At 43.4% G+C, this 17,598-nt stretch overlaps 1 protein-coding gene across 1 annotated transcript in view; it reads right to left on the bottom strand.

Moving 5' to 3' along the window:
• kctd10 (potassium channel tetramerization domain containing 10) overlaps nucleotides 1–15,117 on the bottom strand; it is a 29,319-nt gene extending 14,202 nt beyond the window's left edge. Inside the window, exons 1-5 of the mRNA XM_052032381.1 lie at nucleotides 15,026–15,117; nucleotides 9,770–9,983; nucleotides 3,845–4,014; nucleotides 1,211–1,297; nucleotides 88–140 (exon numbers count right to left, since the gene is read on the bottom strand). Coding sequence (XP_051888341.1) covers nucleotides 88–140; nucleotides 1,211–1,297; nucleotides 3,845–4,014; nucleotides 9,770–9,983; nucleotides 15,026–15,028 — 527 coding nt within the window. The 5' untranslated portion in view covers nucleotides 15,029–15,117. The remainder of the gene's footprint in view (nucleotides 1–87; nucleotides 141–1,210; nucleotides 1,298–3,844; nucleotides 4,015–9,769; nucleotides 9,984–15,025) is intronic.
• Nucleotides 15,118–17,598: the final 2,481 nt, after the last annotated feature.

A 17,598-nucleotide genomic window follows, 5' to 3' on the forward strand; every position in this document is an offset into this window, starting at 1 on the left:
GACTACTGTGAGAACTATAGTAGTCTTCCAAACATGTGCAAGTAATGTCCAAGAGTGTGCTTGCATTAAACAATGATCTATACTTACCTAGTGTAAGAATATTTGTTGTTGCTTCTGTTATACAACAGCTTAACTGCAGGCTAGAAAGAGAAGAATATCACAATATGAGAAAGAACTAGCGACAGTTAACTAGACAATTAATTAGGTACATGGTTGAGAAGCACATCACAGAGACTATCAATCTAGTTTTGCTGGTAATTGCCAGCAGGACTGGGCAGCCCTGGCTTGTTAAGGTAAAACATAAAAGTCTTTAACTTACTCCGTAATAGGGCATCATATTTGTTAAGATGGTCTGCAACTGGATTCCCCATGGGGAACTAGCCCTCAGGTCTTGCACCATCAGACCTGCTGCAGTAAACCTAACCCCATTGATTTCAATGTGGATTATGCGTCTGTGCAGAAGAATGTAGAGGGGAAGATAAGTTTCTTTTTGTTTACTCCATTTAAATTACGATTTCAGCTGATTATTTTGGAACATTAAGTATTAGTTTTTAAAAGAAGTATTTCTTTGTTAATAGTTTTAAATGTTTCTGAAATTAAGATTTACAGGTTTGACCGTAAACAACGCTAACTGGTAGGGTTTGTCAGTTGACAAAGGGTTTGAAGGCATTCTGGGAGGAAGGTGTCAGACCATGCCAATGAAATAGAAGGCACCTTAAGATAGTGAGATAAGCCCCCTGTAAGTGGATTAGTTAAGTTCAGGTGATTACAAGTAGTGGGTCTGGGCTAGGAAGATTTGGGCCAATATTTTTTTTTGCTCAAACACTCTCTTATGGGTCCAATATGAAACAAATTCAACCACTCTTTATCCTACTCTTAAGGAAATACTACACAAGAGTCTAGAGATTGGCACAAGCTGGAAGTACCACTGATGGAAACATTTCACACTGGTTTTGAACAGGTGTTTTTGTAAGTTTGGCTCCAGCTCAGAACACATGGAGCCCTGTTTGTCATCTCATGACTTGGGCCTGACTTTATTACAACTGTGGAAAGGGGAAAGAGGCAAAGTTAATGACTACTTTTGAACAGTGAAGTAATAGCTAGGGGAATTGGGGACTGAGGTGGTAGGAACAGAGTCACAAGCGATGACACATCAAGAAGTCACCAACATTTACAGCTTCCTCACGGGGAACATTCCAAATGTTCTAACCTTATTGGATGTTGCTATTAATCGTTGCTCCTCTTTGTTTGATGTGATGACAGGAACTTTACAGAAAGGTTCGTAAGTTTCTTTCTGCTGTAAGACAAACAAAATTTAAAATCTGAAAATTTCCAAACATTAAAAACAGAAAGCATAGCTCACTTTAGGGATATAATTTCTAAGAGCAGTTATTGAAACAGGCACAATAAAACATTAAAAATTGAGGCAATGACACAGATCCAGGGCCCCAGACATACTCTGAGTGAAGGAGTGTGTTACTTGCACAATAGCATTTTCTTAGAGAGGGAGGGGGAAAAAAAAAAGAGGCACTTCCTGACATAGTAATGACATTCCTGGTCAGGACCACAAAATAATCTTCCCAATTATCTGTTCTTATTCCACCCCATTTTGTGGTTCTGTAAGGGTTCCTCTCGAGTTACCTTGTGTGGATGGTGAAAAGGTGAAGCTTGTCCAACCTTTCCTCAATCTCACCCCTCACACCACAGAGACTGGTCTTGATGGCCCATGATGGCCCATCATCCCCAGGACATTGCCCTTGCATCCCCACGCAGAACCCACAGTGCAACCTGAACAGGGCTCAGAATAAAGAACTCACACCAGTAAACTCACTAATCTAGCAATCTCGGGCAGCATCAGTTGCAGTTATTGGCTACGCTGTGATCTCCACTCATTGGCTATGCATCCACCCTGGTTCCAACTGCTGCTGCAAGAGTCCTGTTTGAATACTGAAGTGCACTATAATTCCCAAATCTTATCAAACCCAATAATGCCCTTTCTTTCAATCACCCCCACTGTTATACATGACGTTCTGGTTTGTTGCCCACAACCTTGCCATGATATTAACCTCCATTACCCTTATCATTGCTGACATGTTAGCTGTCCACTCCAACTTGTCAAGATCTACCTATATCTGCAACCCTTCCACTCTGTTGTTATGCTTGCTTCATTGTCACTGCAATCTCCTCCAGCACTCTACAGGTTCCATTCCTCCAATAGCAGTACACTGCAACACCCTGCTCACCCTTGCACTAAAAAGCCCGTGCTCATATTCTTCCTGAAACCTCTACACCTTCCTCTCTCCTTTGAGAGACCTTCTCAACATCAATCTCCTCAGCCAAGTCGTAGTTGTATCTTCTGAACTCTTACTTTGTGACGCAGTGTTTGTGGAGATCCTCGTGCATTTTAAGTGCCTTAGGGTGGCTCCTTAAGTTCAACAACTTTTGCCCAGCAGTGACTGGATACTTTGGCTTTATTATCATTCCCAGAGCTCCTCCAGTTTCTCTTCTAAATAACTACAGTGTACGTTTTTCTCCAGAACAGAACTGCAATTCACCAGGATGATAATGATGATGTGAAGAATTATACGAACTTTCAGTGTGTTGTTTTGAATTCAGATTCATCATTCCTGTGCCTGCTAACATTGGCTCCTGTTCAGTTAGAGGGCAACAATATAATTCCCATCCCATTTTCATACACATTTATGCTCTTACCTCACTCTTCAGTCTCTGCCAGTTGGCTGAGATCTCTGTCCTGTCAATTCTACCCCTTAAACCTCTCCTTTTGACTGAGCTTTTGGTCACATGGATATATCCATATATGGTTTGGTGTAAAAATTTTTGGAATATGTTGTTACGTTTAAACGGCAGGTATGATACAAACTATTGCCATTGAATTGAAGTGGTCAAAGGATGAACTAATTAACATCTTTTAAGTGGTTCTGGGATGGATTGGCCATTTTTTTTCCTGCAGGGCAAGTCCAGAACAAAACAATGCACCATAAAATTGAAGCAAGACCATTCAGCGGGGAAATCATGCACTGAAAACTTTCATACAGGGAGATCGGGGTTATGGACTGAAGCAGCATAATGGAGAAGTGGAACCATTCTGACAGAGTGACCAGGCTGGCTCAGGGGACTAAATGGCATACTCTTCTTTCAAGCCTCTGTCCCAGGAATTATACTAACATTCATCTGCATTACAAGTTCTACAAACTTCACCATTCTCAGTTTCTGAATTTAAGTTCCTAAGCAATGTAAATTCTTTACCAATCCTTTATCAATTAAAATAAGATATCTTTATTAGTCACATGTACATTGAAACACACAGTGAGATGCATCTTTTGTGTAGAGTGTTCTGGGGGCAGCCCATAAGTGTCGCCGTGCCTCCGGCGCCAACATAGCATGCCCACAACTTCCTAACCAGTATGTCTTTGGAATGTGGGAAGAAACCAGAGCACCCGGAGGAAACCCACGCAGACACGGGGAGAATGTACAAACTCCTTACAGACACCAGCGGGAATTGAACCTGGGTCACTGGCGCTGCAATAGCTCTACACTAACCACTACACTACTGTGTCATGCATGTTGTCAGATTACTGAACCTCTTAGCCACGAACACAATTTTGCCATATTAACTCTATAACAACCCTTCATAGTTGAAAAGGGAATCACTCAGGATGCTGATTTCCATATTGGGAAGAGTGAAGGACTGGTATTTTGGACAGGTTTATTAAGCCTTCTCCCCATCTGCATGACAACTGTAGTCTTGGCAATCACTTGGCGATGCTTTGGGGCTGGCAGTCTACAAGGCTGTAATGCTTGAAGAATGTGAAGGTGGTTTTACCTGAAGGGCAGCTTGGCACTCCTCCACCAGCCCCTGCACCAGATAGTATTTAGCCTCAGCCAGTAGTTCCTCGATCTCGCGGTTAGTCTCTGGGAGTGGCACAGCACCATCACGTAGGTAGTTCAGAACAGCGCCAAAGTGTTTGCCGCAGCGGTCAATTAGAATCCAGCCTGCAAAAAAATAGGAGACATTAAGGTGCTCATCTTAGTTTGAACTTCCACATTCTCATCCCTCCCCCACATACTATGGCCATTTTGCAGCCTTCTCTTGTCTGTGAACAAAGGTCCCTGTACGTTTCCTGAGGAAGCACAAATGCCAGAAGCCCACCCCCTTCTCAACATTACATACAGCCCAACTGGTGATCAAAAGCAGGACTCTATGGAGAAGTAAAACAGCCTAGTACTTCACATCACATCAGTGAGGACAGAGACTTAATGTTTTCTTCTGGCACTGGTGCCAGGTTTCCTTCAAGTCAGCAACACTTAGATGCCTGGTACTCAACCAGTTATTTTCCAGGCTGTTAGATTTCTACAACTGGAATTCGGGCATTGAATTTTCATCACCATTATTTGGCTAAGTTACCCATGATCAACTCTTAAATTTTTGCTGTGTGTTTTTTTTTAAAAATCAGCACTACTTGGTTTCTTCCCAAAGAAAACCTGCAGCCTGTTCACAATGCTGCCCTCATGAGGATGAGAGAGCTGTGTGTCACTCACAGTTAACTTGCATCAATGGCCTCCCGCCTGAAGCACTAGTCCCCAGAAATATACCAGGTTGTATGATCGACAATGAGAACTGTACATGGAGAAAATTCACACAGCAAAGTTTCCTCACTATGCACCTATGTTTTATCTCAAATAAAACCTTACTTTGCAAACATCTGGATTACACTAATGCTCCTTCTGGTGGCACTAGTGAGCAATTAGAGGTGAATGTACTCAATACTGCCCCCAGGAGGAGTGCAAATGCCTTGCAATTTGGGTGATGACAGACCAAACAGTGAGGACATTTTACTTTCCCTTCTTATTAAAATAATAAAAAACTGGCTACAACAAACAGGTAATAAAAAGGGGTCTATAGGCACCCACTCTGACTGGTAAATGAAAGGTCCCAATAATTCAACTGTAACTTAGAATCAGGAATATTCCAACTTCAACCAAAGGCAGCAAGGGGAAACTTTGCATCATTGCCCAAGAAACCATCCACATGGAGGTGAGAATGGGTACTAAAGCTGAAGATGGATGCAGTGCATTTAATAAAACTCATCCAAATCCACGAAAGTAGGTTGCCAACTGCAGAGGTCAGGTTTAAGAACTACGTGAAGGTTGTCAATCACAAGCTGTACAGTTGCCACGAATGTGGTGCTGGCAATTCACTGCCAGTTGCTATTGCTGTTTTTGCTTTAAATTTCCAGCATCAGCAAGCATTTCTTGGCAAAACTAAATAGGTTGAAAGTGGTTTCCAGTGTTCCTGTCTGCACTGTTCCATCTGCTGAAAGCAAAAATGTAATTTAAGCTACTTTGTACCCCGGATGTTAGGTCCAGGAATGTCAACCCCAAGCACTACTTTTGCACCTGGTTACATATATTACAGGGCAGCCTGTCTGAAAGAAACTCATTGCTGCAATCACTGTTTCGCACTTGGACACTGGTCAAGCCAGCATTTAGTTGGTCACTGCAGAGATCTTTTCTTCTTGGGCAGTCCATAAAGATAGTGGATGACTTGCATTCACTCTGGGTTGAGATGGCAAATTAGGCCAGTATGGGAACACAAGACTCTTCCACAGATGGGTAGCTTGTGAGGTGATGGTTATGCAGGACTTCTCTGCAGTCCTGCTGCATGGTATCGAGATTCTAAATATTGTGCCTCATGCTCTTTCTCAGCTCCAGCAGTTAGGATCCAGAGGTTCCCTGGAGTCAGTGGGGATGTTGCATTTTTCAAGGTAGTTTTGAGCACATCCTTGAATCTTTTGCCGCATGGATAAAGCACTGGTGACTTGCCATCTGCACAAAGTGCTGAATGATGTAGACACAAGAGACTGCAGATGCTGGGATCTGGAGCAACAAATAATCTGCTGGAGGAACTCAGCGGGTCAAGCAGCATCTGAGAGAGGAAAGGAATTGTTGACATTTCAGGTCGAAACCCTATATGACCTGCTGGAGGTCCCCAGCAGATTGTTTGGTGTGAATCATGTGATCATTTGAGACTGCCCGATGGGACACCTATGGCAGGAACCAGGCTGGTGCGGATGTAACAGGCCAGTGCAAGGTCCAGTAACTTATTTTGGACACCTTTGCTGAAATGAAGTCAGAAATTAGTGGAACTTCTCTGCAGGTCAGATGATATCAATAGATAGATGCTGGGGCCATTGCTTCATATTGGCTGATGTATGGCCTTCTAATATAATCCAATGTCCTTTTGTTTACAGGTATTGCTGAGTGAGAGAGACAGGCACTAGTAGCACAGGTTACTCAGGGAGGTGTTGGGCATGGAGTGTTTGTACACCAAAAGCAAAATGCTGTCGAGGCTGGGAATTTGAAATAAAAATCACAAAATGATGGAAGTGTTCAAGGCCCTGGCAGCATCTGCGGAGAGAGAAACAAGAGTTGGTATTTCAGGTCAATGTCCTTTGATCAAAACAACGAGAGGTTAGAAATGAGACTAGTTTTAAGTTGCAGAGGAAGGAGGAGGGGCAGAAAGAAGGGAAAGTCTGCAATAGGGTGGAGACTGAATGAGACATTCGGGCTGAAAGGTGGTGGTGGTTCCTGGAACTGTTGTTGGCAATCCCTCCATTCAAAGATAATCTCTATCACAGATTTAGAAATCCAATCCTGGAATTGCAAACCTGCCTGTGGGAGGCAAGATATTTTCTTGCAGGTCAGCTGCCTGCTGGCAGAGGTTCTTTTCCTTCCCTTTTCCCATTTCTCCTTGAAACAGGCCACTGCCTGACAGAGAATGTGGCACCAATCCTGCTGGTAGATGCTTGCTTCTCTCACTTTGTGATGTCAGCCTTTGATTTCTTGGGAACATTTTCTTCGAAGCATCATGGGATCCCTGCACGCGAGACCGGAAGCAAAGAGATTGTTTGGAGAGATACAGTTCTTCTATCTACACTTAATGTCCAGTCATGTGCAGTTGGTGCATGAGGTTATTGTCTCAATAGTGGCGACACTAGCTTCAATGTGGCATTAGTCCAGTAATCTCCCTCGTGACGTAAAGGATTGTTGGAGGCATCACTTGTAGTATCTCTCCACACTTCTGAGCTCTGTGGGTCCCCCAACGTTTCACATCCATTGAGCATGGGGACGGCAAATGCATTATAGACTTGGACCTCATTGTCCTTCTGCACATCTCCATCAGTGAAAACGCAGAACAGTTTCCCCGAAGGAAGCAATTTCACACTCGATCCATCAATGAATTTCACAGCCAACCTGAAATGTTACCTTGTTTCTCTCCCCACATTTTCTGCCCGACCTGCTGAGCACTTACGCTATTCAAGCGTGATATGGCATGTCAAGTGAGAATCCTATATGTTTGTGCAAGAGGAACCAGTATGGACTGATGGTCATTCGCAGATGGCACAGTCATAGCATACTGGAGATCAGTAAAGGATGCCTTGAAGATGACGAAAATTAATCCAATCTGAAGACTGGAATTGACACACAGGCCAATGAAGGCAGGAATGACTGCTAGGAAGGAGAACAGGGTGGACACAATAACATAACCCTGCTTTACTGAGAACTATTTAGTGCCTTGCGTCACTATTTGAAGGAGTGACAATATTTTTCCAGCAAATATTCCAAGCATGCACATTATTGGATTTGATATACTCAGCGACAGGACAGGAAAAAGGCTTCAATAGGCTTATGTAAATTGCATGGGGCTGGGATCCAAGGAATTTATTACAGAAATGCAGGGGAAGATTGTAGGCTTTAAATTTCCTGTACAAATAAGGCAAGATATCCATTCCAAATATAATCAAGCAACTATTGCAAGGTTCATTTTATTCTCCTGATACAAGAATAAACATTACTTATAAAATATGATGCATCAACTTGGGATAGAGGCAGGTACTGACAAAAGCTCTCCCCATTTCTATCCTCTCATCCTTTTGTCCCCACTTTCTCCTTGTTCCTTCCCCCCCCCCCCCCACCCATCCCCCAACTTGTTATGTTCCACCCTTCCACTTTGCAATTGTGTTGTAAAGTTATAGGCAGATCTGAATCATAATGATGTGGAATGCATTAGACAACTCTGTGCAGTCATTCAACTTAGTGCAAACAACTAGTGTAAAATGGAACACCATATGGACCATTTCAACACCACAGTTCTTGGCAGCTACATTGGTTTTTTTTAAGTTTAGGATTTTGCAATGCCAATTTGTTTTTTTAAAGTTGGAATATTGCCTTGTCGACTTTTCACCCATGAGAAAGTTCCACATCTGCTGTACATCGACTAAATTAGGTTAAGAGCTGTTTGCATCTTGAAAAGGGACAGTGCTCTCCTGCTTCTTTGAAATAGTGTGATGTCCGATGAGATCTGAGCAGGATGACAGCCCCATCTGGTTGCTTATGGCCATTCTGCAACATGGCCAACTCCTGGTCTCGTGTTTCATCTCCAACACCAAAATGAAAAATGCTACACAGATTCAACTCTAGTCTGCTGTTGTACACTCTGTCTCTCCCTCTCACCCTCTTAACTTTTGATTTCATTCTCTCTCACACTCATAGCTTCTAATCCATCTTATTCACCCACTGAGGAAAGAGTTTCCACAATCCCACCTCTCCGAGGTTTTGCCCAAATTCCTTACTCGTTACATTACTACTTGTGACGTTCTTGTACACAAGTCACAAAGTTAACAGGCAGCTACAGTTAGCAATCAGGAGGACAAATGGTGTGCAAGGTTTCATTGCAAAGGGGCTGTTGTGCAAGCTTTAAAAAGTCTTCTTGTTGCTGTTATACAGGCTCTGGTGTGGTACTGTGTAGTGTTGTGGTCTTGCTGCACGGAAGAGTACAATTGTCTTCAAGAGGATGCAATGAATTGATTTATTCTTAGAATGAACACTACCTCCTTCAAATAGAGATCGAATACAATAGGCCAATATTCTCTGTAGTTTAGAAGACTGAGACATGGTATTATTGAAACTATAAAATCCTGAGAGGGCTAAATGCTGAAAGATAATTCCCTTGGTAAAAAGTTCAAAATCTCAGGATAAAGCTTAGCCATTCAGGACTATGATGAGGAGAAAATTCTTCACACAGAGTCTATGGATACTTAATTACATTCAAAACCAAGATTAGTGGTTACCAAAGGAAACAGAATATAGGGATAAGGCAGAAAAGTTGATGAAGGACTTCAGCCATAATTTTATTGATTACAGAACAGATGCAAGGGACGCTATGGCTTAATTCAGCTATTTCTGTTGATTTTATTCTAAATTCATTTACTCACAGGATGTAGCCATCACTGAAATGACTGGCCAGTTGACATTAAATCCCTTTGGTGGGTCTGGAATTACACTTGGCTAGACTAGGTAAGAATGGCAGATTTCCTTCCCTGAAGGTCATGAGTGAACCAGATGGGTTTTTATAATGTAATAGATTCATGGTCACATTCCTCCTTTTATTCCTGATTTGTGTAATTCTCCCGGCTGCTTCTGTGGGATTTGAACTCATGTCTCTGGATCGATGGTCTAAGCCTTCCAATACTAAACCAGTAATTTAACCACTTTGCTACAGCCCTCCAAGTATCATTCTCACATGCTGCAGAGACATCAACTCTATTAACCACCCACTATACATTTAAAGCCCTTTATTGTCACCTCTTAGTTTATCTTCCTCTGGAATAAGGAAGCCCAGCCAAGTGGTGGCCTGTCTCGTCAATGTGGGAGGTCATAAAGCAGTCAAGCAGACAACACACTTTACCTTCGCTATCTGTGAGCACCTCCATCCTGCCACTGAACATGGCCTTCAGCATGGTATCCTGCTTGGTCAGCGTCTGCATGGTTGTGTAATAGAGAGCACCTCCGACATTCAGCTTCACATACTTGGAGCTCGGACTCGCCCCTTTGAAAGAAGTGGTACGGGTGGAGGCTGCAGGTACTGGACTCACCGCACTTTCGCCAGACATTCTCTCTTCCTGTGTGGAAACACATTGTTTAGTTAGGATCCCTTTAACCCACGTGAACATTCCTGCCACCTGAAGGGAGTATTTCATGTAACGTTTCTTCTATGCAAGATCTTTAATATACCTAAATGTCCTAAGCTACTTCACAGGAATTATTGCCAAATAAAATTTGACATCAAATCACATAACTCTTGATAACTACACCTAGAAAGAGAAGAGTAGTAGGTGCATGAAGACAATTTATTATTGTTGGGTCCAAATCCTTGAACTCTCCACCCAACTGCATTGTGGGGATATCTTCACCCAACAGACTGTACAGGTCAAGGCAGTATCATATCATCAACCCCACAAGGGCAATCAGGGATGGGCCATAAATGCTACAATGCCCACATCCAGTATGAATAATAAAAAAATGCAATGCTTCAGGGAAGATGACCAATAGCTTGCTCAGATGTAGGTTTTAAACAGCACAATAGGATTTGAGTGAATGAATTCCAGAGCCTAGACAGCTAAAGGTGCAATGGACAAAAGATGAGACAGTGGCACTTGTGCCTGAGGCCAGAAATTATAGCACAGCAGGCAAAAGCTCAGAACAGGTTGGCAGGTCCCCATAATGGAACACTTCTGTAATTTGACCCGTAGGGCCCACAAACACACCAAAAACATTCAGTCAGACTGGAGAACTACTCTGTACGTACAGCCCAGCCCAGCCTCAGAACCCACAAAGTGGGTTGCAGTCCTGTCTGGCCTCACTAGGTGTACACAGAAGGGCTGTGAAAATGCTCAACTGGTCAATCAAATTAACTCAACTCCAAATGGATAAGCAACAAGCCTCACTTGACTATTCTCCTTAAAGTAGCCTAGATACCATCACAATGTATTTGTAACATCTCCTGTTTAGATTTCTTCTCATTCCTGCTCTTCTTCTAACCCCATCCCTGAACACTGGCACTCCACAAACCTACAAACATCAGCAGCCATGCATCCTGTACAAATGAGTGAGGGATGCCAATGACAACACAGTATTTCACTTGTTTCAAGGGCATCACAGGGCTCTATGAGTAAGAATGGCACAATCTGTGAAACTAAAATTAACCATGCACCATTTGAACTGCTCCTGTTCTGCAATGTGTGCCAGCCATGACTCAGTGGGCAGTTTTTTTTAGCCTTAAATCAGACAGTTGTAGGTTCAATCCCCACTCCGGAGACCTGAGCAAGTCCTGAGGGAGTGTTATAGTGTTAGTGATGCATCTCACAGATGAAATAGTCATCTGAAGCTCTGCCTGCTCTTAAGGGGCAAAGAAATCCATGCAACAAGATTAACTCTGGTATCCTGACCAGTATCTATTTCTTAATTAACACCACTGCATGGGATTACCTGGTCATATTGTTGCTTGTGGCTCTTGCTGAACAAATTGGCTGTTACATTTTCAATATTACAACAATGACTGTTTCAATGGTACTTTCAAAAGTACTTTGGGATATTGAGGTAACGAATGGCGCTGAAGAAATGCAAGTCCTATTCTCTATTTAATTGGAGGTTAGCTGCCAATTGAACACATGGTCAAAAACAGCAGTTTGGAGGTGGGGAACGGACAGATTTAAAGTGACTGGTATAAGGGTTAAAGGGGCATGAGAAAATATTCTCTCTCTCTCAGGGGGTGGGAGGCAAGAAAGCTCATCCTATTCAATGTACTTGGATGTGTACTTTAAAAGACATGAACTGTAGGGCTACAAATGCAGTGAAGGAAGGGGATCAGTGAGTGTCTCTTTTGACCGGTGTCAACATGGGCTGAATGGCTTTGTATAATGTCACCCTCTGATTCTACAATGATTTGGTCAGTGCAGCAAAGCAGCAGCAGCAGTCACCCCATTGGTTTCTAAAAACACTTGTATCTTTGCTTTTTCTACTGTGCAGAACTTCAATTGTTTAACTATCCCTTGCAGGCTCCAACATGTGCGAGGCAATCTCGCTTTACAGGAAGCGAAAAGCAAGAAGTTTTTTTTGTCTCAGAAACTTATTGCAGGAAGTCACAATACAAAAGAAAACAGGGCAGCTCTGAGAAACAGTGAACACACAAAGTGAACATTGTTTTCTTTTTCCAACAGACTTTGTGTAGTAACTTATCTCAGCACTGGACCTTGCCCAGGACCGCAAGAAACTGCAGAGAGTTGTGGACACAGCCCAGCGCATCACGGACACCAGCCTCCCCTTCTTGGACTCTGTCTTTACTTCTTGTTGTCTTGGTGAAGCAGCCAGCGTAATCGAAGACCCCACCCACCTGGGACATTCTCTCTTCTTTCCTCTTCCATCGGGTAGAAGATACAGGAGCCTGAGGGCACGTACCACCAGACTTAAGGACAGCTTCTACCCCACTGTGATAAGACTATTGAACGGTTCCCTTATACGATGAGATGGACTCTGACCTCACGATCTACCTTGTTGTGACCTTGCACCTTATTGCACTGCACTTTCTCTGTAGCTGTGACACTTCACTCTGTACTGTTATTGTTCTTACCTGTACTACATCAATGCACTCTATTAACCCAATGTAACTGCACTGTGAAATGAATTGACCTGTATGATCGGTTTGTAAGACAAGCTTTTCACTGTACCTCGGTACAAGTGACAATAATAAACCAATACCAAAGAACACAAATGATGTTACAGAAATGCAAATTCTCATTAGGGACACAAACCAAATCAATGCATCTAAGCAGGATGTCTCCAAATCAGTTGTTTTCCCAGATATTAAGTCCACTTCTCAAACTCAGTTGCCAGCCCTGGATCCTAACTCCTTCAAAGAATCCTCAGGCATGAATGGCAATCCCCAGAGCTCTCAAGGTGCAAACCCCAGCTCTGGATAGCAAAGCTTCAAGACCACGGCAAATCTCTCAGTGCCTGGACACAATCAACATAAAACATCAGCGAATTTTCAATGTACTCAGAGCATTAATGGTGCAAATGGTTTCCCTTGGTGGGTGAGTCCAGGATTCGAGGGCACAGTCTTAGAATTAGAGGGTATCCATTTAGAACAGAAATTTCTTTAGCCAGAGGGTTGTGGATTTATGGAATTTGTTGCCACGTACAGCTGAGGAGGCCTGATCACTGGGTGTATTTAAGGAGGAGATTGATAGGCATCTAATTAGTCAGGGTATCAACGCATATGGGGAAAAGGCCTAGAATTGGGGCAAGATGGCAACAGTTTAGCTCATGGTGAGGTAGCGGAGCAGACTCGATGGGCCGAATGGTCTACTTCTGCTCCTTTGTCTTGTGAAGTTAACCACTGGACTTTAATACAGTGACTGAAATGTTTCAAAAGTAACATAATTATGATACATTTTGGTGCATGGATATGAAAAACTCACTTCCTTTTTTTCTTGGTTACCACTGGCCCTTCAGAGGTCCCCCTGACAAACACTGGCCCAAATCTCTGCTGAAAATCCTTCTGTAAAACATGCTTCTTAAAAGAAAAATCCTTCCTCAACTCCTCACAAGGATTAAATGCGGTTCGTGCAGGAAATAACTACAGTTCAGTCACATGTTCAAACAGTTATACTCAACAACTCTAGTTAAACCGCCTCCTCTGAAGTGCCATCAATATTGCCAAGGGAATAAATGTAAAAGATACAACAGATGGGGAAAAGAGGTGGAAAATCTTTGCTACATCTTTGCATAAGAGGATTTATGGTCTGGAATTCTCAGCTTATTCTGGAAAGGGAATAGGATGAACACTTGAATTAATTAGCAGGGCTTTGGGGAAAGAGGGAATGATTCTGGTAGGGACTGGACATACTTGATGGACAAATGGTTTCTCTCTGACCCATAACATTTCTATGAATTCTATGATTCTAATCCTGCTCTAATGCCCTTGTTTAACGCTGCTGAGTGAACGTGCAATTAAATAACTACCCCCTCGGCTGCCTATCAACATTGTTACTACAAATGGAATTGAAAAGCAGAGCAGCAGAGTGGATTAGGTATAGCTGGTCCAACTGCATCACAGCCAACTCTCTGGCCAGCTTTATTCCTTCCTCTCAAAGGCCTCAAATTACCTGAATATTTAGAGCAAGCCTAATAAGCCTTCCTTAATATCACTCAGCGTCAGATAATACATTGCTACATCAGAGAGTTAGTGGCAACAAAGTGTGTCAAAGAGGTGAGGGGCAGCACGTGTGGACTAGGTACTTCGCAAGCCTGAATTCTATAATCAAAGTTCACCAACGTCCTATTTACTTTATTACAACTTGCATCATTTGATCAACAAACACATCCATCTTTTTTCAATGACAAATTCTAACAAATAAACAGACACCTATGCAAATTAATTTTACTAGCAACATGGATAGAGCAACATATTTGTTGCTGTGATAAAACCAAAAATACTGGAAATACTCAGTACAGGCATCAGCTGCAGATGAGCCGAGTTGTAACAAAAGGTCATCAACCTGAAATACTAACATTTGTTTTTCTCTCCTTTAATGCTGCCTTATCTGCTGAGTGCTTCCCGCATTTTCCGATTTTACTTGACAATTCAAGCATCTACAGAATAACTCCTTAAACTGTGAATCTTTTTTGAGATCAGCTCAAGCATTAGCTTTGTAAAATCTGTCCAGCTTCACACATTATGAATATCTTGTTTAACTCTTTGTTATCTCATTCCAAACAGTAATTTTGGGGAGGGGAGGAGAGGGCCGAGGGGAGGGGAGGGGAGGGGAGGGGCGGGGGGGGGAAGAGAGGGCCGAGTGGAGGGGGGGAGGGGAGGAGAGGGGGGAGGAGGGGAGAGGGGGGAGAGGGGGGAGGAGGGGAGAGGGGGGAGGAGGGGAGAGGGGGAGGAGGGGAGAGGGGGGAGGAGGGGAGAGGGGGGAGGAGGGGAGAGGGGCCAGAGACTTCCCTTCCTTCCCTCAGGCCCAGGACTTCCCTCACACCCACCATTCACATCCCCGGTGAGGCCACCGACCGCCCCCGCCCCCCCTCCACAAGCGGGTCCCGGGCCCCTCGCCGCCACCAACATTAAAAAAAACCCCGAAACTTCCCCAAGTTTCCGCCTCACCATCAACTCTCCGCTGCGCTCCCACCGATCCGCCAGCGCACTTCCGGTAACTCCGCCTCACTTCCGCCCCCCTCAGCGGCGCCTGAAGTTTGCTCCTCGCTGTGCATCATTTCCGCCCCGCAGTGTGTCACTTGGACGGGTCGTTTCCGCTCCGGGGCCGCTGTGCGTCACACTAAACCGGTCCCTGTCCTCCTCCCTCCGCAGACGCTGACTGACTCACTGAGCCTTTGAAGTAATTTCTATTTTTTCTTTCTCTCACGTTGGTGTTTCCTGTTGGCCAGCCTTCATCTGCCATCAGTTTCAACTCATCCAAATCTTTGCCATCTGTGTCCTCGATCACATGGAACAGGCCCTTCAGCCCAACTGGTCCATGCTGACCAAGATTCCAGTCCAAGCTAGTCCCATTTGCCTGTATTTGGCCCATGTCCCTCTAAACCTTCCCTATCCCACTACTGGTCCAAGTACCACATCATCCCAGAGTGCAAGGAATTTAGTGAATAAGGCAGAAGTGCGCCCTGATGGGCACATGGAAATATGGTAGAACCGCTGAGGAGAGATGGCTCAAAAGGGGTCAGGACTGGTAGCTTAATATTCTTTCAGGAAAGTTAGAGATGGATCAAAATGGAGGGTGTGTGGCAATATTGGTTAAAGAGACAATCGCAACTGTGAGAGGGGATGAGATTGAACATGGAACGGCACAGGAACAGGCCCTTCAGCCAACCATATCTGCACCACCATGATGCCAATGTAAACTAATCCCATTTGCCTGCAGATGATTCCTATCCCTTCATTTCTCTGCCCATTCATGTGTCTGTGTAAATTAAACATTGCTATTTTATCTGCTCCTACCATCTCCCTTGGTAACACCTCCAGGCACCTATCACTCTGTGCAAAACAAAATTGCCTTGCACATGTCCTTTAAACTCGCCCCCCCCCCCCGCCCTCACCTCCCCCCCGCCCTCACCTTAAACCTCTGCCCTCTAGTATTTGACATACCCAGCCTGGGTAAAGGACTGATCTACCCTACCACATGTAGTCATGTTAGAAGGATAAATGGATTGAACTGAAAAAAAACAAAAAGGGGGCACAATTGGGGTCACTGCAAACCTCTACACAGTCCAAAGGTGTTGGGAGAGCAACTTTGCAAGCAAAGTTTTGGTGAGTGCAAAAGCAGTAGGGTAGCGATAGTGGAAGATTTCAATTACACTTATACTATCTGAGAGACGGTCAAGGGAAAGGGATAAAGGCCTGAGAGTTCCTAAGTTGCATCTTGGAGAATTTTTACCCAGCCTAAAGAAAGGACAACATTCTGGCTTTAGTTTTAGGGAATAAAGCTGGGCAGGTGGAAAGAGGATCAGTGGGAGAGCATATTTACGGTAGAGATTAATATTATATTAGATACAGCACTTATGGAAAAGGGCAAAGATGAAATTGGAATAAAGATTCTAATTTGGTGTAAGGTCAATTTTACTAGATTGTGAAGTAGCAAAACTGGATCATACATACATGTTGGTAAATCAGTTATTGGAGTAAAAAGGTTCTGGGACTTCGGATTAAATGTGTATCTGGGCCATGCCATCTTCTCACAGCTACCATCGGGCAGGAGGTACAGAAGCCTGAAGTCCCACACCACTAGCTTCAAGAACAGCTGCTTCCTTTCAACCATTCGGTTCTTGAATCAACCTGCACAACCCTGATCACTACAGTTTAGCAACACTATTACGACTTGGATCAATGTGCACTAAAATGGACTTTGCTTTTTTTTCTAAATGTATTCTTTTATGTCAGAATTGTGTATAATTTGTGTTTACTTCATGTTTTTCTTGTGAATGCTGCTTATATAATGCCATGTGCCTCTGATGCTGCTGCAAACAAGTTTTTCGTTGCACTTGTGCATATGGCAATAAACTTGACTTTGACATTGACAAAGAACGGGTGGAATTACCAAATCGAGACCCTCTGGATGATAAGGTGCACAGTAGGTAGGACAAGGCAAAGAAGGAAAGCTTATGTCAGACTCTGAAAGCTCAACACACTTGAAATTCTAGAAGAGTGCACAAGGTATAGGAGTGAAGTTAAAAAGGAAATTAGGAATGCAAGAAGGGGGATGTAAAAAACTGGCAAGTAAAATAAAAATATATAAACATGTTTTGTGAGTACATAAAGAATAAAAATGAAATGTTGGGCCTATTAAAGACCAAAAAAGTAACCTGAATGTGGAGGTGGAGAAGTGGATAAGATTCTTAATAAGTTGTTGTGACTGCTTTCACAAAAATGGGTATTAATGGGAAATGGAACGTTGGATGGGGAAAACATAGCACAAGGTATTGGGTAATTTATCATCTTTCAAAATAGATAACTCACCCGGCTTGGGTGAAATCCCCCGGCTGTTAAAAGAAGAAATTGAGGAGACTTTGACTTTAGTTTTTTAATCCTCTCTGGCTACAGGAGAGGTGCTAATGATTAGCTGTGGCCAATGAAACCTGCATATATGCCTTTGTTCTCTCTCGAGAGAGTTGGTTCTTCCATTGCACTGCTGGCCAGTCTCTCATCTTCCACCCAGTATTAGCTCC

The sequence above is a fragment of the Pristis pectinata genome, chromosome 17 (assembly GCF_009764475.1).
Source record: "Pristis pectinata isolate sPriPec2 chromosome 17, sPriPec2.1.pri, whole genome shotgun sequence".
NCBI classification, from domain to species: domain Eukaryota; kingdom Metazoa; phylum Chordata; class Chondrichthyes; order Rhinopristiformes; family Pristidae; genus Pristis; species Pristis pectinata.